Source organism: Dermacentor albipictus, chromosome 1, assembly GCF_038994185.2.
Source record: "Dermacentor albipictus isolate Rhodes 1998 colony chromosome 1, USDA_Dalb.pri_finalv2, whole genome shotgun sequence".
Classification (NCBI taxonomy): domain Eukaryota; kingdom Metazoa; phylum Arthropoda; class Arachnida; order Ixodida; family Ixodidae; genus Dermacentor; species Dermacentor albipictus.
In genome coordinates this window covers 168,294,505-168,315,534 of record NC_091821.1, presented here as the reverse complement: position 1 = coordinate 168,315,534, position 21,030 = coordinate 168,294,505, and the positions used below count along the sequence as shown (strand labels likewise).

Genomic DNA, 21,030 nt, shown 5'->3' with positions numbered 1-21,030 from the left:
AAAAGCGCATGGATATTTGTAAGCAGAATTTTTCGATCTGAGTAGCCTTTAAAAAAGACAGTCCCCTTCCAGCAGTGCTGAGATGTGAGAGTGATGCCGCTAGCCCACCTTGCAAATTGTGAAAGCTGCCCATTCTTTGCTTTCACAGGAGTGAGTGCAGCTGTGGTTAACCACCCACGTTTTGACCTTTCCAACCACTTTTAAATATAGAAAGCCGTTACAATAGGTTTCTGTTATACAGAAGTTTCTTGTATTTGTACTGTGTTTTCCTCCAAGTGCACGCCTACATCATAGCTGGCCGGTCCCTGTCGTCGGTATTCTGTCGATAGACCAGCCAAGCCAACTCATCTAAAACAAAGCCGAAGGCAGTGCCACTTTTCTACTCACTACAAACGAATGCTTATCTGCACATTGTTGGTTAGAAAAAAACTTATAATAAAGCAATTAAATTGCTAATAAAAAGACCAATAACCGCGTACAGTAGTAGATACCTAGTCACGTGATAGGTCACTTATGCATTTTCATGTTTTTGTTGCGTGGGGCGCCAAAGTAATTTTTCGTGAGCTTTGGTTCAATAAAAATATAAATCCACGTTTAATGAGACAAACTGCTTGTTTTAGCCAATACGACAGGCAGTCATTCCATCAGTGGCATTATCTCGATTCATGTTCCGGTTGGTTGTCTGTCCCATTAAGGCACGCAGCACCTGGTGGGGACTCGAGAATCTACATTATACACTTGTACGTTACGGAGCATTGTTCACATACGAGGTGTTTCTTTTTATCCAGAACAATTTACTTTAAACAAAGCTGTCATATCTAGGCTTCTGCCATTTTTGCAAATATTTTATGGGGCTGCGCAGACATTACCAAGAAAAAAAAAACGAAGAAATAGCAATTTTGCTAATTACTTCTCAGCCGTGTAGTCTATCTGTAAAAATGGCAGGGGCCTAGATCACATAGTTTCCCTTAAAAGAATGTGTTCCTAATAAAAACAAGTACCTGTCTAGTAATTGAAAACATGGTGCAACATAACTTTTTCAAAGGGCAATGCCATACTAAACAGGTTCATGCACTGTATTGTTATAATAAAGACATTAAAACAACGACTTGATGAGCTACAGCTCGCCACATAGTCTTCAAAGATATATATTAATCCTTGTTGTGCTTGTCTGATATTACGTTTGCGCACCCCTATTTGAATTCTCATACTTGGCCAAATGTGGCTTCAGAAGTAGTACAGCATGTGTCTTTCACAGACACACCGAGGTTTCCAGCTATTGCCGGTGAAATGAACCACTGGATGCAGTGGATTGAAAACCAAGTTAGCACTTCAGACACTGGCTCTGAGCTGGACTTCGTGGGTGGTGAGTGCCTGCAGTCATTTACTAGTGTCCTTGTGCCGCCTGCTGATGCGCATAATACACATAAACAGCTCGCATTCTGAAGCGGTGCACACAGCACGGCAGCATTAACTAGTGGTTTTATTAGAATAGTGTGAAAGATGTATCCGTGACAGAAAGTTGAAGACGGGACATTAATAAGCTAGGGATTATAGGCTGTGCACTTGTTATTGTGCCTACAGCTTTCTGTAAGTGCTTTTTTAGTTGACTCTGTTCACTTTATCAGTTCATTCAATATACAGTCGAACCCACTTATAATGATCCAAGACATAACAATCTATTGGTTATAACGGCCACATTTTAGTGCATTTACAATTTTTCAACCCTGATGATTCAAACTGCTTCCAGATATAATGAATATTTTTAAATGGTCGTACTGTTACAACGAATGCTTTGAACCTGGTCATGGTAAAAATAGGGCACATGTGAAGTACCAAAGCCACAGAAGTGCAACCAAACTAGGTTCAAGGAAGCGCGCATCCCGCTTTAGTCCATTTATGACAATGATAGGGCCTTTGAAACGAGCGATCAACCGCCGCATGCGGATTTCAAAAGCCACAAAAAAAGGTCACGCACTTCCAAGGCACAGCTCCTGGGAGGAGACATACAGCCTAAACCGCATGGTGCAAGGCGTGCACAGGCACGTGCGCCGGTGCAGTATATGCCACGACGGTGTCACTCTAGTTTTTTGTGCAGTTGTCCTTGTGGCACCACCTGCATTACGCCTGTTTCAACTATTTGGAATGGCTATATATGTCCTTCAACCATGGAGACAATGGCCACTCAAGCGTTCCAGTCGATGCGGCCTGAGTCGGCAAGATTTCTGCATCATGCGCTGCCGCCATGCAATGTTGCAAAAGGTGGCGGGTTCTACACCGTTATCAGGAGGTCACGGATTGGCGGTGCTTCGTTTACACTTTGCTGATTGCTAATAACAGTTTGCGGTGACATTTTACCTTTTGAACATCGCATTTTTTTTCATCTGAACCTAGATAGATAACATAATTTACGGCTCTTGTGTGGCTGATGTGCAGTCGTAATGCTGAGAACATGATGTCGGAGACCTTCACAGAGTGGCGGCATGCTACAGTAGTTTCTGAAGTTCACACTTCCAGCCATTCAAATGCTTTGCTCTCATGTGTAGAATGTAGTCGCGTCCTGCTGGTAGCAAAATATATCACAAGCTTTAAAATAAAAAATGGCGGCTGCACTTGCAGTTTCGACATGACAGATGATCGAAACCGGGCACCATTATTAAAGGGGTATATGACACCACATTTCCTTCTTTAGATGGATGTTTCTAGCAGAAGTTTGCAGCTAGCTGTGGGAACGCACCAGGAACAAAAATAACACTGAAAATCGGGTTTTTGACAAAAGTGCTGCCGAATTGTAACTGCTTGTGCCAGCTTTAGTGCTACAATAACTTTAGTGCTACAATACAATAACAATAACTTTTTGCGGAACAATCGAGTTCGTTATAAACGGGTTCGACTGTACGTGTTAATACAGCGGGTCTCGGAGTTAAAAACTGGCAGTGGGACCTCATATAAATGCCATTAACTTTATATGAGGGCCACACTCATAATACTTCGCCATTATTGACTGCAACATTCTGTTTACGTTTTGCGTGGAAACCTCAGTATTTTTTTTTTTACTTTTGTGCAATGTTACAAGTGCAACATATTTATTTATTTGGATAATTTCTAAGAACTTAATGTGTTAATGAGCGCAGTTTATAACAGATATGCAATACAAAAACAAAATGTGACTTCTAAGGATATAAACAATGTTAAACTGCGGCCTTAAATGCAAACTGAATATCATGGGACTGGATGTGCTGTCGACGCCAAATGAAACACAAGCAGTGGTGTGCGTGGTACAATTTGCACCATCTAACAGCCATCATTGGAGATGGATTCACTCATTTGGTTTGCCTTCAAGACGCATACTGCAGTATTTTAGCTTTTTTGCTATTATCACTTTCAAATAAATGAGAACCAGAAGAGGAACAAAAGTGTCACAGTATAGGGGGAGCATCATAATGCAGTGCAGTCAAACCGGATGTGCGTGCATGTCAACGGTGATGACTGAATGGCGTGTGCTATACCTTCAGTTATGCTTCAGCTGTGCGCTCCGCTGTTGGCGTTTCGTTTAATGGCGATAGTACCTATTAACAAATAATTTTATATTTAAAAGATTTCCAGTTAGTTTAAAAAGTGCACTTTTCCAATTCTGACGTGTAATAATCGAGAAACACAAGCTCACTATTAAGCGCAGAAAAGTGTGCCCTACTGTAATCTCTAATAAATATTGGTTGATGCACAGGGCAATAAACTTTGTTGTTAAGAGAGAAGTGGATAAAGTAGTGATCGCTTAGCCCGGATAAGAAGCATAAGTCATGAACCTTATTGAGAGTAGTAGTCAAGATGGTCATGTACAACGTGTTTGTGTGAAGACTTGTTTCTTTGCCACGTGTACCACGTGTTTCTGCAAAGTAATTTTTAAAAATCATCTGTGGCAGATAGTGTATTTATAATCTGTGAGCTGGATTGTCCTAACATGCAGACATTATCTTGGTGAAAAATCAAAATGCATAATTGAAAATTAAAAGAAATTCACAATTTATATTTTTACCTAATGTCCCCACAAGAGCATAAGTGAGGAGCAAGCGACAGATTTAATAAAAATACAGATGGATATGTACCTGCATTTATTAAAATTACATGCCATTCACTCGACACAGTTTCAGCCTAGGTGCCCGTGGTATGTAGGTAGGCCCATGCTCTACCCCATGCCCGTAAAGCCCCTAAATCTGAATACCAATTTAAGCACTTGTCGAACCTCTAGTACGAAGCAGTGGGAGGCGCAGCTGGCCAGCTTGGATCTGGGAGTGCAGAAGGCACTCCTAGATCAAGTCTGGCGGCCAGCGAGGCCAGTGGAGCCCTGGACGCAGGACCCCCCATTCTTAGTCTCCAAGACCCTTTCACCCCTTCCCCTTAAATAGTTTTCATACCCTTAGTCTCCAAGACCCTTTCACTCCTTCCCCTTAAATAGTTTTTATATATATATGTATATATATATATACACACACACATATATAGGCACAGTAGGTAGCAGTTGCTAAGAAATGAATAGCACTCCCTGCCATTGGCATCTGTAGACCAGGTTGGCCAAAGCAAAGGTCGGGGCTTGAGCTTCATGCAGGTTCGCCAGAGCCAGGATCAGGACGGGAGCTTTACTCTTCAGTCATGTGGCCGAAATTTTTTTCCCACATATATACTTTACAGCGCATATTGTGATTTGGAGTTCACAGGGTAGATCCATTTGGAATAAATTCTCAGGATGGCATCAGCTTTGAGATATTAATTCCCAAACTTTCCGAAGAAATATTTCTTTTCCGGTTACTTTTGTGCTTCGAGGCATAAAACGGAGTTTTATTAGAAAAGTAAGTGGAACAACAGTGCATTTTTACAGCAAGTTTGATGGTGCATATCTCGAAAATGATTTCATCCACAGAATTCACAATCCACAGAAGCCCAGGTTAGCCAAAGCAAAGGTCGGGGCTTGAGCTTCATGCAGGTTTGCCAGAGCCAGGATCAGGACGGGAGCTTTACTCTTCAGTCATGTGGCCGAAATTTTTTTCCCACATATATACTTTACAGCGCATATTGTGATTTGGAGTTCACAGGGTAGATCCATTTGGAATAAATTCTCAGGATGGCATCAGCTTTGAGATATTAATTCCCAAACTTTCCGAAGAAATACATTTCTTTTCCGGTTACTTTTCCGGTTACTTTTGTGCTTCGAGGCATAAAACGGAGTTTTATTAGAAAAGTAAGTGGAACAACAGTGCATTTTTACAGCAAGTTTGATGGTGCATATCTCGAAAATGATTTCATCCACAGAATTCACAATCCACAGAAGCCCAGGTTAGCCAAAGCAAAGGTCGGGGCTTGAGCTTCATGCAGGTTCGCCAGAGCCAGGATCAGGACGGGAGCTTTACTCTTCAGTCATGTGGCCGAAATTTTTTTCCCACATATATACTTTACAGCGCATGTTGTGATTTGGAGTTCACAGGGTAGATCCATTTGGAATAAATTCTCAGGATGGCATCAGCTTTGAGATATTAATTCCCAAACTTTCCGAAGAAATACATTTCTTTTCCGGTTACTTTTCCGGTTACTTTTGTGCTTCGAGGCATAAAACGGAGTTTTATTAGAAAAGTAAGTGGAACAACAGTGCATTTTTACAGCAAGTTTGATGGTGCATATCTCGAAAATGATTTCATCCACAGAATTCACAATCCACAGAAGCCCAGGTTAGCCAAAGCAAAGGTCGGGGCTTGAGCTTCATGCAGGTTCGCCAGAGCCAGGATCAGGACGGGAGCTTTACTCTTCAGTCATGTGGCCGAAATTTTTTTCCCACATATATACTTTACAGCGCATGTTGTGATTTGGAGTTCACAGGGTAGATCCATTTGGAATAAATTCTCAGGATGGCATCAGCTTTGAGATATTAATTCCCAAACTTTCCGAAGAAATACATTTCTTTTCCGGTTACTTTTCCGGTTACTTTTGTGCTTCGAGGCATAAAACGGAGTTTTATTAGAAAAGTAAGTGGAACAACAGTGCATTTTTACAGCAAGTTTGATGGTGCATATCTCGAAAATGATTTCATCCACAGAATTCACAATCCACAGAAGCCCAGGTTAGCCAAAGCAAAGGTCGGGGCTTGAGCTTCATGCAGGTTCGCCAGAGCCAGGATCAGGACGGGAGCTTTACTCTTCAGTCATGTGGCCGAAATTTTTTTCCCACATATATACTTTACAGCGCATGTTGTGATTTGGAGTTCACAGGGTAGATCCATTTGGAATAAATTCTCAGGATGGCATCAGCTTTGAGATATTAATTCCCAAACTTTCCGAAGAAATACATTTCTTTTCCGGTTACTTTTGTGCTTTGAGGCATAAAACGGAGTTTTATTAGAAAAGTAAGTGGTACAACAGTGCATTTTTACAGCAAGTTTGATGGTGCATATCTCGAAAATGATTTCATCCACAGAATTCTTTTCAAGTGGATATGCCTTGCAGCCTCACGAGCTAACATTTGTAAATTGCAATATGTGACTTAAGGTTTAAAGCTTAAGTAGGAAATTTTTGTTATAACTTGATTAGGTACTTCAATTTCTTGTGCAGGTAATGTCCACCTCATCAAGTAGACCAACTCAAGGACTAGAATTGTGCTATCTGCCACAGATGATTTTTAAAAATGACAGTCTTCGCAAAAACACTCGGTATATTTGCACTCCTCGAATACCTACAAGTTGGTTCAGTTACAAGTTGTAAGGGATGAAAAACGGTGCAAATTTGAAAGTTTCGTAGACTCCTGAAGTTAATGGTTTACTGGCTTCTGCAGGACCAATGAATATCTAGGCAGTTGAAGTTGGCCAATAAGAATACAAGCATGTGTGGAAACCTTACAATGATCTGGTTTAATATATTTTGCAGATCAGCATGGTATGTCAACAAAGTATGTCAACAAAGAGCCAGCTGGCCGATACAAACAGCAGAAAATGACATCATGGTGGTTGATGCGCATGCATGATGTGTCGCACCCAGGAAATTCATGAGGTCATACATGAGGCAGTGTATGGGCCAGGCTTTGGAAATTATGACCCGAATTTAATAAAAAGAAAAAAGCTGCAGCCAGTATGCAATATACCCTATGGTCAATTAAATTTAACTAAAATTGAGTTTCTTGCGCAATAATGTGCCCTCCAATGACATATGTTTTGTGTACTGTGCCTACAACTTTCTACTGTTTTCATATGTTTCACACTGTTCTAATAAAGCCCACCAGATCTTAGTCAACACCTTTGTCATCTCTTTTTTCCATGTTCCTAATTAGGCATCCATGACATTTCAGAATGCTGACTTTGCAACAGCTAGCTAAGCTCTGTGCTCTTGTGTATCACAGAGAGAGAGATGCAAGGAAAGGCAGGGAGGTTAACCAGATACACGCCATATTTGCTACCCAGCACTTGGGGAAGGGGATAAGGGGGTGAAAGGACAAAGAAGGGGGGAGAGAGAGAGAGCACTAATTGTGCACACACTTGAAAGTGCAAACCAATGATACTGGCACAGAGCTTGGTTTTCCTTACAGAAGTGATTTAATTCTATCGTGAAATACTCTAGGAAGGTTAAGTGTAGTCTCCTATATTTGAGTTTTACACTTATGTTTTCGCATGTTCTTCCCTACACATCTTCTTTTGTTCTCTTTCTCCTGCAGGGATCTCTCAGTGGAATAGAGAAAGCAGCCACTTCCAACATGAAGCTGCACTAAAGATCTCAGCAGAAATGACATTCCGTGCGGAGGCTGTCTATATACTGGGCTTACTGCTTGTTGGAAAACGCAGGAAGGAGGTATGGCAACAATTTGTGCTTTAAGAGGTATTCTTTATTATTACAATTTGAAATATTTTATTTATGCACCAGTAATTAAAAAAAATATCTTGTCCTTTTAGTGTGCTTCTTTTCTCCTTCTCTGTTTTTGAAAGATGACACTGATGCAACAGCTAAATTAGTCATTTTGAGTGATTGGATTTGAATTTATTTTATGTTATCTTATGCAGGCTTTGTTGGGTAGTGTTATCCTTTATTGCAAATATTTCGTTTTTTTGCAGAAAGGCTTTCAATTGTTTTGTGCACTTTGGAGACTGTTGTATGCGTAATGCAAAATGACCTTTTAGCATTGAAAGTTATTTTTGTTTATGCACATCAGGCACTGCCTGTACAATTGTGTACATGCTAAGAAAGCCAAAACCATTCATGCAAAATTAGTGACACTGAAGGCACTGTTTGGAGGCCTCTTACTTCAGCGTTTTATATCAAGTAATACTGAGTTGTGGAAATCAGGGACATGGTTTAGTGCTGCTAATCAAGGAGCAGTGAGGTTTTTGTGGAAACACTCCCAAATTTAGATATTTTGTCAAGCTGTTGAGATTGATGTTTTCATACACATGATTGTTTTTAGTACGTATAAAGTTTACAAGTTGGAACAGCAGTTTAAATCTTTCCTTCCCGTGCCCATCTGGCATCATTAGCTCGCTAATGAGGGTTTTCAGCGTCGTTTTTGAGACCTTCTGTGGCACTCAGTAGCAGTACTATCTAGGCGCTTTAGCGCTCACAAGCACACCCAACCATTGAACCTATGCAATCAACTTACGTTAATTTGACCCTGACAAGAGTGGGTTGCTGACTACAGTAAAAGCTTGTTAATTCAGCACCCGTTAATTTGCATATTCAGATCATTCGGGCAGCTCTATTGGTCCCGGCCAAAGTGCATGTTAGTCTATCGGACGAAACCTTCATTAATTTGTCAGAATTCGGCCCCGCACCGCTTAATTCGAACAAATGCTGACGGCTGCCTATACACGAAAGTGTGGTAAAGCAGCGCTGGCACCACTGGAGTGAAACTGAAACCTGAGAGGCATCGCCATCGTTATCAATTAGTTGGGGCGATCACAGCGTCACCGAACGTCGGTGTCTTCTTTCTACGCTCCACTGCGCCTTCAACAACATTTTTCCTTGTGTTGTCAAATCGGCATCATCTCTTCTTGCGGAGTTTTCTTTTTTCGTTGTGACTGTGTTTTGTATGCCACCACCATCGTGCGCTACAGTGATGGCAACGCCGGCAAAGCGGCAGAAGTACGAAGCCAAGAACTTGGTGACAAAGGTGGAAATTTTGCAAGCTTTGAAGAACGGCGAATCGCGACAGCATGTTGTGACCAAGTACAACGTGAAGGGGAACACATTGGGAACGTTCGTGAAAAATGAACAACAGATTCTTCAAGCCTTCGAAAGCGAGAAGTTTCATGCATCAAGAAAGCGGTTGCGAACCACAGTTCATCCCCAGCTCGAAGAAGCTTTGCTCCAGTGGGTTGCTGACTGTTGCAACGCGCATCTGCCTTTGAGCGGACCTCTCATCATGGCACAAGGTGAAAAGTATGCTGCAATGATGAACATTGAATCGTTCAGAGCTTCAGAAGGGTGGTTTGCGAGGTTTCGGGAGAGACATGAACTCGTCTTCAGAAGTGTGTGTGTGGCGAAAAGGCCAGCGTGGACAAAAGTGTGACCACTCAGTAGAAAATGTGAAGCTGCTTGTGCACATTGCCGCATGTGAACCAAGTGACGTGTTCAATGCAGACAAAACTGCTCTATTTTTCAGAGCTCTGCCCTACAAGACGGTGACTTTCAAAGGGGACCCGTGCATTGGTGGCAAAAAGCGCAAGCAAAGGATAACAGTGCTTCTTGCCGCCAATATGACTGGCATAAAGCGCTTGCCACTTGTTGTCATCAGGAAGGCACATAAGCCATGTTGTTTCAAAAACATCAAAAGCCTTCCTGTCGAGTACAGAGCGAACAGGAAGGCTTGGATGACCTCGGACATTTTTCAAGGCTGGCTGCAGCAGTTAGACCGGCACTTCACATCTAAAGACCGCAAGATAATTATGGTTGCCAACTGCAGTGCACATAACTGTACAGTCAAACTGAAGAGCGTCAAGGTAGTTTTTTTGGCGCCCAACACTACATGGGTCTTTGAGCTGATGGACCAGGGTATCATTCACTATGTAAAGTCGAAGTACCGAAAGCACCTGCTACAGCGAATGATCTTATGCTCAGAAGTTGGAAAGCTTTATGAAGTCGACTAACTCGGCGCAGTGCACATCATCGCCCATGTGTGGAAAAATACACCTCCGCAAGTCATCGCCAACTGTTTTCGGCACAGCCCGAGCATGCGGCAGTAGCCGGCGAGGTGTCAGCCGACTCCACAGATGATGACTGCCCGACTTTTGATGCCGTCCTTCCCACAGATGGGACCCTTCAGGGCTACATCGCGATTGATGATTGTGTCGTGACGACTGGTTTTCTGACCGATGAAGAAATTATTAATGATGTCACAGGCGCCCGGGAAGACCTCGATTCAGACGAAGAGTCATGCGAGGAGGTGCAGCAGCGACCTCATCGCACCTCGTAAGAAGTGACGGAGGCGCTTTTGATATTGGGAGACGTTTGCCTGAGCACTTTCGACAGTTTGCGGGCTGTTGGCCACTTGGAAGAGTTAAGAAAAATTGTGATGTCAGGCGGAATCTGAGTGAAAAAGCATACGACCATTGCAAAATACTTCAGTAAATAAAGGTATGCTTCGCCAACTTGATTTTAATGTTGTTTATCCTGTTCATTCATTAATTCGGCATTTGGATAATTCAGACATTTTTCCCAGTCCCGTGAGATCTGAATTAAGGCGCTTTTATTGTAATTGATCGAATTTTCCTGCAGGTTGAATTAAACAACTTGCAGAAAAAAATGCCACAACACATTGTTGATTCACTTGGCAGTATTTGCCCAATTCTAACGTGCCCCCAACTCAAACATCCACCCACTTTTCGTGTCTCCAGAGTAGAAAACTAACGTAGAAATGACATTAAAGCTCCTAAATGAAGTAGAAATGTTATGCATACCCGATTTTTAGCAAGAAAATGGACAAGATTCTAATATGTGTTGCACAGTGGTGGCCGGTTCCTTGAATTCATCTTTTCTGCACGTTTTTGTAAAGTCAGTTTTGCTGCTACATCTATCGCGACAAATCTCGCAGTTCTGCTGTGTCTGCAATTCATTTTTTTTTTTTGACAGCCCGACAGCAAGTCTCTGACAACAAGTCAGAGAATGCTGCCTTTTTATCTGAATTTAATTCGGAAAGTGATGGCGGCAAATGTACCGCAAGTTTCGGGTCCTCCACCAGCTAAAACCATTGAGCACCAATGGCCAGCTCAAGTGGATAGTACTGGAATTTTAAGAAATGCAACGTCGGCAAAACCTGGCAGAAAAATACAAAAGATTTACGTCATGACTTGCACTGTGTCCCTAGGTTTTACATTAAGAAACTGCTTTCCACATGGCACGTACAAGTATAGGGCTTCCAGCTAATTTTTTGTAGTGGCGGTACTGTTCAGGGCAAAACATTGATTTCTCCACAGATAGTGCCTATTGGGTGGCAAAACATTTTGTATGTTTTACACTCTTTTTAGCATCTTTTGCTTTTTAGGTACAAGCATATTGTAGTCAAGTGTTCGACGAAAACTCGTCTGGCGAGGAAACATAATGGTGCCAAAAAACGTGCACTCGCCAAGAATGAAATAAAAATAAAGAGAAAGAACCGACGTTTCGGGCCCCGTACGGGTCCCTTGATCACAATGAAGATGTAAGCATGGGCGCGCGGCTATTTATGGGTGAGGTGGCGCAGTGTTCGTGTGTATATCTCGGGAAGATTACCCCGCGTCCTGTTTATCGTGTGTCTAGTTGATTGTATGTGAAATGATTCTAAAAGCAAACGGGCAGATATGTGTTTTTCTTTTGCGATGATGGCTGCCGAGTCCCAGTCAATGATGTGTCCGGTTAGTTCGTGATGCTCCGCCAGGGCGTTCGCGGTTGTGTGGCCCTTGGCGACGTCATTCATGTGTTGTCTCAAGCGCCGTCTAAAATTTTTGCTCTCGCCGATATACGACACGTCACACTCCTTGCAGGGTATCTTGTAGATCACTCCCGGGTAGTCCGCGTGTTGCAAAGGGTCTTTTGCGCGTACCAGCTGTTGGCCAAGTTTTCGGGAAGGCACGTGGGCGATCTGAACACCGTAGCCCTTAAAAATTCGTGCCAGGGCTTCGCTTGTTCCCACTGTGTAGGGTATCGCTGCGCGCTTCCCTGTTTCTTTCGCCGTTTCACGGCGGGGCTTCGCTGCTTTGCGCTCCTGCGTTCTGAGCAGTTGTCGAGGGTAGCCATTGCTCAGCAGGTCTCTTTTTACAACCTGTAGCTCTTGCCGACGTTTCGTGGGGCTAGAGCAGACGCGGAAGGCCCGGGAGAAAAGTGCTGCTGCGACGGATCGTTTTTGCCCAATTGGGTGCGCCGAGTCGAAGCTCAGGTACTTTCCGGTGTGCGTTGGTTTCCTGTAGACACTAGTCTTCAAGCCGCCTGAAGTTCTCTCTACGAGGACATCCAGGAAGGGAATTCGCCCATTGTTTTCCTCTTCAGCCGTGAACTGTATACTCGGCTTAAAGGAATTTAGGTGCTCGAGGAAATGTGCTGCGTGCCGGCGAGGGATAATGCAGAAGCAGTCGTCCACGTATCTTAGAAATAGCTTTGGCCGCGTTCCGAATGAAGATAAGGCGGCACTTTCCAGATCCTCTAGAGCAATGTTCGCGCAAACGACGGAAACAGAGGCTCCCATTGCTGTGCCGAATACTTGCTTGTAATACTGCTTGTTAAAGACGAAGTACGTATTCTCAAGGCAAAATTTTAGAAGGCGACAAATGTCGTGGGATTCCAATGGCGTGTGTTCAGGCAAAGAAGAGTCAGCCTCGAGAAGTTTCCTGCAGCACTCGACCGCGTACTCAATAGGCACACATGTAAACATTGACTTTACGTCAAAGGAGATCATGACTTCGTCATCGTCAATGCAAGTGCTACTTATTAGCTCAATAAAGTGAGCGGAGTCTTTGACGAAAGTGGGCGTGAGTCCTGCAAGCGGCCTAAGAATACGGTGCAGGTAGCCGGACAGTTCATACAGCGGAGAGCGTGTGTAGTCCACAATCGGTCGTACCGGGACGTCCGGCTTGTGAATTTTAGGCAGTCCGTAGAGCGCGGGAGCCGATCCATTGTGGCAGAGCAACCTGTAGTAGAGATTCTTTCTTTCGGGGGGGACAAACTTTTGTCCCCCCCGAAAGAAAGAATCTCTACTACAGGTTGCTCTGCCACAATGGATCGGCTCCCGCGCTCTACGGACTGCCTAAAATTCACAAGCCGGACGTCCCGGTACGACCGATTGTGGACTACACACGCTCTCCGCTGTATGAACTGTCCGGCTACCTGCACCGTATTCTTAGGCCGCTTGCAGGACTCACGCCCACTTTCGTCAAAGACTCCGCTCACTTTATTGAGCTAATAAGTAGCACTTGCATTGACGATGACGAAGTCATGATCTCCTTTGACGTAAAGTCAATGTTTACATGTGTGCCTATTGAGTACGCGGTCGAGTGCTGCAGGAAACTTCTCGAGGCTGACTCTTCTTTGCCTGAACGCACGCCATTGGAATCCCACGACATTTGTCGCCTTCTAAAATTTTGCCTTGAGAATACGTACTTCGTCTTTAACAAGCAGTATTACAAGCAAGTATTCGGCACAGCAATGGGAGCCTCTGTTTCCGTCGTTTGCGCGAACATTGCTCTAGAGGATCTGGAAAGTGCCGCCTTATCTTCATTCGGAACGCGGCCAAAGCTATTTCTAAGATACGTGGACGACTGCTTCTGCATTATCCCTCGCCGGCACGCAGCACATTTCCTCGAGCACCTAAATTCCTTTAAGCCGAGTATACAGTTCACGGCTGAAGAGGAAAACAATGGGCGAATTCCCTTCCTGGATGTCCTCGTAGAGAGAACTTCAGGCGGCTTGAAGACTAGTGTCTACAGGAAACCAACGCACACCGGAAAGTACCTGAGCTTCGACTCGGCGCACCCAATTGGGCAAAAACGATCCGTCGCAGCAGCACTTTTCTCCCGGGCCTTCCGCGTCTGCTCTAGCCCCACGAAACGTCGGCAAGAGCTACAGGTTGTAAAAAGAGACCTGCTGAGCAATGGCTACCCTCGACAACTGCTCAGAACGCAGGAGCGCAAAGCAGCGAAGCCCCGCCGTGAAACGGCGAAAGAAACAGGGAAGCGCGCAGCGATACCCTACACAGTGGGAACAAGCGAAGCCCTGGCACGAATTTTTAAGGGCTACGGTGTTCAGATCGCCCACGTGCCTTCCCGAAAACTTGGCCAACAGCTGGTACGCGCAAAAGACCCTTTGCAACACGCGGACTACCCGGGAGTGATCTACAAGATACCCTGCAAGGAGTGTGACGTGTCGTATATCGGCGAGAGCAAAAATTTTAGACGGCGCTTGAGACAACACATGAATGACGTCGCCAAGGGCCACACAACCGCGAACGCCCTGGCGGAGCATCACGAACTAACCGGACACATCATTGACTGGGACTCGGCAGCCATCATCGCAAAAGAAAAACACATATCTGCCCGTTTGCTTTTAGAATCATTTCACATACAATCAACTAGACACACGATAAACAGGACGCGGGGTAATCTTCCCGAGATATACACACGAACACTGCGCCACCTCACCCATAAATAGCCGCGCGCCCATGCTTACATCTTCATTGTGATCAAGGGACCCGTACGGGGCCCGAAACGTCGGTTCTTTCTCTTTATTTTTATTTCATTCTTGGCGAGTGCACGTTTTTTGGCACCAAGCATATTGTACGAAGCTTTGTTTACTTTTATTCTGTAATCTTGTCCTTGGGAATTAAGATTTTGTGTAACCTCATAGAGCTTGTTAATAAAACTTATTTGCTTCAAAATCACATTTATTCTGCTTTCTTTTCATGTATTGCATGACATTTGGAGTGTAGTATAGTTCCTGCAGAAAAACATATAGTGTAACCTACAAAATGTGGCCAATTTCCCCATGGTAGGGAAAAAGTTAATGTGACAACTTATCTGAAAATTTTTAACTGCATATGTGTTTGGCGGGACGTTCATATAAGTTTGTCAAGGCAGTACAGAAGATGCTGGTGAGTGCTCGAGAAGCACCAAAGAAACAAGCTCCCTTTATGTTGAAGGGGAACACCATGATGAAAATAACATTAGCATCTTGAACATCAGTGTGTCACAAGTAAAGCAACTTTTATCTCAATACAGCTTGTCTCATCAGAGCTGGCCAAATGATTTGAAATTTTACCTGGATGTTGGCTGGCTGTATAGCTGCAGTATGTTTGCCAAGTAATTTCATCACGGAATTTTGCTTTTCAATATAAATTATGGCTCTTTTGGTGCCCCTCACGCACAACTTTCAACCACAGAAATTTGATGATGGATATCTTGTATGTGTGTGCATCTCAGGATATGAAAACTTGAATGAAAAGGTTCAAATGTACAATTTAAACTAAAGCTCTGAAAGTGTTGATAATGTTTTTTAAATCATTTGCCTGGGATGCGCTTTTTTGGCATAAGATTGCTGTTCCACTCAACCTATATGCAGAAATGCTGAATTCTCTTCTGCAATGCCATTTTTTTTAAACACTGTATAGTCTGTAAATATGCCCTGTTTAGTGTGTAAAAGCTGCCTCTACGAAATTTGGCAACACCAACAAAAATGCGTAATTATCTGTAATGATTCGGTGCAAATTGTTTTCATTGTTTGCTGACTTAACAGGTGCAAAGGGCGCTGGCGTCACTTCGATTAATCCCCCAGCTGTCGGATCTGTTTGACCACTTTGTATGGAAATACAATACGTAAGTACAGCCTGCATGCACAGATTTGCGTGTGCCATGCATGGGAGCATGCTTGCACCCTGTATATACAGGGTGTCTCAACTATCATGCGTCAAGATTTAAAAATATGCAAATGCCACATAGCTAGACAGAACAAAGGTAATGTTGTTTGCTGTCGCTTCAAGGACTATTTTTTGCATTCTGCCTAACTGCATAACTAGCCTTAGGTATTTAATCAACTTCTGGAATATTATAATTACAAGTGCAGTCCCAAAAGTAAGGTCTCCTATATTGTTAGGTATAGAAACAACTGTTTATTTACTATAATAGTTGCATCAATTTAAAGGCTGAATAATGCTTTATTTTTCTACTTAATCGCCATTTTGGTCAGTGCATTTTTGTAGGCACTGTGGCAGTTTTAGTATGCCCATGTCACACCAGCTCACCGCCGTGTCCTTCAGGAAGCGTTGAACCTCGTCTTTCACCTCGTCGTCGGAGCAGAACTGCTGCCGAGACCTTCAACTTAGGGAACAAGTGGTAGTTGCTAGGAGCCAAATCCGGCCTGTGTGGTGGGTGGGTGATGGCGTTCCAACCCAACTTCTCCAGGAGATTGATGGTTTGACGGGCGGCGTGTGGGCGGGCTTGTCATGAAAAGGGCTTACGTCCTTGCTCAATATTCCTCTTCTCCAGTTGCGAATTGCCCTTCTGATTTTTTTCAGTGTTTCACAGTACCTGTCGGCATCTACTGTTGTCTCAGCAAGCAGAAAGTAGACTAACAGTACCCCCTTCTCAAAACAGTTGCCATGACTTTACCGGCGGACTGTGTTCGTTTGAACTTTTTCAGTTTGGGCAAAGAGGGATGCCTCCACTTTCGTGATTGTTGTTTTGTCACAGGTGTAAAATAGAATGCCCAGGTTTCATCAACTGTGACAGTTGAGTCCAAGAAGTTGTCCTTTTTGTCTGCACAGTGGCAAAGAAATTTGCGAGAAGAATAAACTCATTGCCATTTGTGGTCTTCTGTCAGTATACGTGGTAGCCATTTTGAACACACCTTCCGATATCACAACTTTCCCGCTAAAATCCTGTGGATGGTACTTCGGGAAACCTCGGAAACGAAAATGCAGAGAGCATCCAGAGTGATCTTCCGATCTTCACGCATGATTTCCTCAAGTTTAGCAACCGTCTCGCCAGAAATTGATGGCCTCTTGCTCCTCTCCTTGTCGTGAATTTCAGTACGACTTGCTTAAACTCTCTACACCACTTGCAAACGTTCTTGACATCCATGCACGACTGTCCATACAATTCCATCAATTATCAATGAATTTAAACCTGTTTAACGCCTTTTACATTTAAAAATCGGATAACTTTGTGAACTTCGCACTTGGTGGTAGCGTTCAACGGGAGCTCCATTTTTAATGGCCAGCCAAGACAGCATCCGAGCGATGCGTCCGCGTCCTTATTTGGGAGTGGAGGAAGCGCCACTGATGACAGCGTGGCCAACAACCGTATTAACCGCCGTATTCACAAACCAAACTTATACTTATGCTTATGACTTAAGTCAGTGAACAGCCCTTAACGCGTTTCAAGAACCAACCTTGTACTTATCGCAGAACTTTTCTCGTACTTATGGTCGTGATAAGTAAGGCTCGGTTAAGGTAGCCTCTGACCTACCTTAACGCTCCCTTGTATACAAACAAAATGGCGGCGATGGACGACTTCGAGGAGTTTGTGGGCTACCTGGATCGCCACGAAGAAATATCGACTGGAGCAGCCTTCGAATACGCATCGCCGCCGCGTCGAGTAGTCAGGGATCGTTACAACGACGACGAGTTTTTGTGCCGATTCCGCTTCAGCAAAAGTGCCGTGCAGCAGCTGCTCGCAATGCTGCCTCTGCGGGAACACACCGACGGACGTGGGTTCCCTGTGCCGCCTCTCCTGCAGCTCCTTATAACACTGCGGTTCTATGGAGCAGGCACATTTCAAATTGTGACCGGGGACCTCGTAAATGTTTCCCAGCCGACGGTCTCCCGGGTCATCGAGCGCGTATCTATCATGATCGCGAGAAGCCTGTTCACTGCGCTTGTGAAGTTCCCTGCCGCTTCAGAAGTGAGCGGTGTGATGAGCGAATTTTATAAGTTAAGAAAGTTTCCCGGCCGCACGTTGCGGCAACTGTTAAATTCGTCGGCCAACTTTTCCCACGTCTTCTTCTTTGCGTTGATCGACACCGCATCCGTCCTTTTACACTCAAGCACATCGCGGTGCCTCTCCATTAGGTCCATCAGGATGGTGCGCTCTTCGTCCGTAAAGTTAATTTTGCGCCGCTCCATTCTCAACGCGGTTTACCAAAAAAAAGATAATACTACGACTATTTAAACAACTAAACTGATAAAAATATGAGTAAAATAATGCACAGCTAATTATAAATAAGCAAGAAAAAGCGAAGGAAGTAATAACAAGGCAAAACAACACGGACGAACGAAATACAAACACAACACGGACAAAACCAATCTGGAGAAGACGGTACAAAAACGTGTGCTGCGTCGAGTTGTTTAGACCAACGTGGCCAGACGTAAATGGCGGACTCACCAAAAACGGCGAGCGTTTCATCAAGTTTCATCAAGCATTTATACATTATTTATGTACAGATGCTTGTGTGCATGCCATTATTGCTTTCTTATAATAAAAGCAGTTTAAACGTCGTCAAAGTATCTATTTCGTAGCAAAAAATTCTCTAGCCTCGCTCCCAGGTAAAACACTTAACGAGTGAAGGGTGCCTTTCATAAGGTACACTTATGGTGCGTTAAGGTGCGTTTCCGAAACGCACCTTGTTCTTTCCTTATACTTATACTTTTCTCGTCCTTTCATAAGTGACCTTATCGCGATAAGTTAAGTTTGGTTTGTGAATACGGGGGTAACAGTTTTTCTACCCCCCAAAAGATTAGACCTTATGGGGGTTGGGGAGGGGGAGGGATTGCGCTCATAGATGAAAAGTGTCTATTAGAAAATTGTTGAACTACATGAAAAACTTGCCGATACAGCTTTCTGTTGCTCAATACGTGCTGCATAACAGTGTTTTTCTAAACGTGAAAGAAGCCCACGAATGCACGCAATGTGCATCAAGCGGACAGTCACACGACAATTTTACGTGAACTATTCCCAGGCTTCTTTCAAGCTCGGAAAAACATTTTTATATAGCACATACAGTGAACTCTCAGTATAACAAACTTCGGAGGATCATGGTAAATTGTTCGTTGTTTTGAAAGATAGTTATAGTGAAAGCCCCAAAATTGACCATTCTGCCCATCAACCCATCAGTTCATAAGTTGTCACCATATGAGCTATCCATGAAAACGTCGTTGTTGGCTCTCGGCATGTGCCGTTGCTATTTTTTACAGATTTCCGTAGCTCCATGTCGCTTCCCAAGCACAATGTTTCTTGCTTTTTCTTTGTTTTTCACATTTCTTGCTGTGGACACCGCAACTGTCTCACTCAAGGCGGACGCCTGAACTATGTCAAAGTGCAAGCGCGTGTAAGCAACGCCGTCTGGAAGATGCAAAGTGCGACTATGTGGCGTCCCCGCTAGTATGGAGATTACATTTTACCATAGCTAGTACAGCAGCAGAAAAAAGGGTGAAAGAAGGAAGAGACGCGCCTCCATTGTCAGGTGACACTTTTCTGGGTGGAGCATGTGCTCACAAAACCTGATGATGCGTCGTCGCTTCCACTTGCCCGCATTCTTTTTTCCTCAGGCTCGGTCTTGGGTATTCTGAACCCACGTGCCGCGACGTCTGCGCTCTGCACCTTGTCATCTGCTAGCCTGCTGTTTCGACTGCCGTGAAGGATGCACGGAAATCTAGGAATCCCCACATTTCGGAATATTAGTTCATGGTACTTAGCGTTAACATTACAGGGTAACCAATAACGGTCATTATCCTGAAAAGTTCGGTATTCTGAAGTTTGTAGTACTGAAATATTTTTACATTGAAACTATAAGAAGTCAACAGGGGATTTTTGAAAAGTTGGTTAATGTGGTGTTTGCAGTAGCAACGTTTCACTGTATTGTGAGCAAGCTTTGCTCGAGGATAGTACAAAGTGCGCCGCATGCGTCGATAAGCACTGGCAGCACTGCCGTGGAGCAGTATTCTCGGTAAGTTGCTTTTGGAGATACGATCACTTTTACGAGATTTTGCTTAACTCGGCACCATATGCAGAGCAACAGCGTTACATGCAAACAGTAGCATTTCTCCATTGCTCGCTATCGCCTGTATACGCTGACGTGTCTGGTGCCGAGTGTGAAAGTGATCGTATCTCATATATGCAAAGGCAGTTGATCGAGATTATAGCCTTTTCGGGCAAATCTACGTCTGGTGCCGAATCCGCATGCTATGCCTGTCAAGTGGTACTGAAACCAGCGTTCTTGAAGCAAGGGATGCGTATTCCCGGACGATCACGGCCCGATGCATGGCACTCCATGCTGCGACCGCCATCTCAAGCACCATAAGCAATTCCGTGTCGGCGGGACGTGGATTTCTTTGTTTTTGCTGCATTTTGCTCACCGAGGTGCACATTAAGCACTGCACTAGGTGTGCAAAAACTGTCATCACAAATGCTGGTAGCAATATGCATGCTGCTTCGAACAGGCGAGCATCAAACAAGATGGCGGCCATGATGTGTTTCCAGTGCGCGCGATCCTTCCTAGTGCTTGGTTGTTTTTGTAAACAAAAATGGCGGCACCCACGCATGTGTAATGTGGTAGTATTTTATGCAATTTTAGTGCAAAGCAATCACATTTGAGCACATTTTGGAGCCTGCTAGCCTTGTGCAAGTAGGTAATATGCGGGGTTACGTTCCGGCAAATTTCGTTGATGCGGGATTGTAGTACAGTGATATTTTGTTGTCGAGAGGTATGAAATGCATTGAATCCTATTGGTGTTCGCCGGGGATATGAAAATATTTCATTGTCACGAAAATTTCGTTGTCGCGGGGTTTCATTATCGCGGGTTTTGACTGTATATACATGTAGATCCCCTTCGTGTGCTGTGTGCACAAATGTATGCGCCTAGATACTGCTCAACAGCAAAAGCACTGATGAAAATTATATTTAATACATGTTGCAAACACAGTGAAGCATTTCTGATTGGAACAGTGCTGAAAGTTTGAATAATATATGTCAAATGTTTTACTAAAACAAGTCGGAAAGTAGACAGCGGGTTTTGACTGTATATACATGTAGATCCCCTTCGTGTGCTGTG

The 21,030-nt window shown here is 43.9% G+C and overlaps 1 protein-coding gene across 4 annotated transcripts in view; it reads left to right on the top strand.

Annotated features, from left to right (window-relative positions):
* Positions 1-21,030, top strand: part of LOC139051910 (short transient receptor potential channel 4-associated protein-like) — a 133,328-nt gene that overhangs the window by 52,375 nt on the left and 59,923 nt on the right. For 3 of the 4 annotated variants that reach the window (XM_070528942.1, XM_070528945.1, XM_070528943.1), the window contains 3 exons: positions 1,259-1,366; positions 7,690-7,823; positions 15,720-15,799. In XM_070528942.1, coding sequence (XP_070385043.1) covers positions 1,259-1,366; positions 7,690-7,823; positions 15,720-15,799 — 322 coding nt within the window. The remainder of the gene's footprint in view (positions 1-1,258; positions 1,367-7,689; positions 7,824-15,719; positions 15,800-21,030) is intronic. The other variant, XM_070528946.1, reaches the window with a different exon arrangement.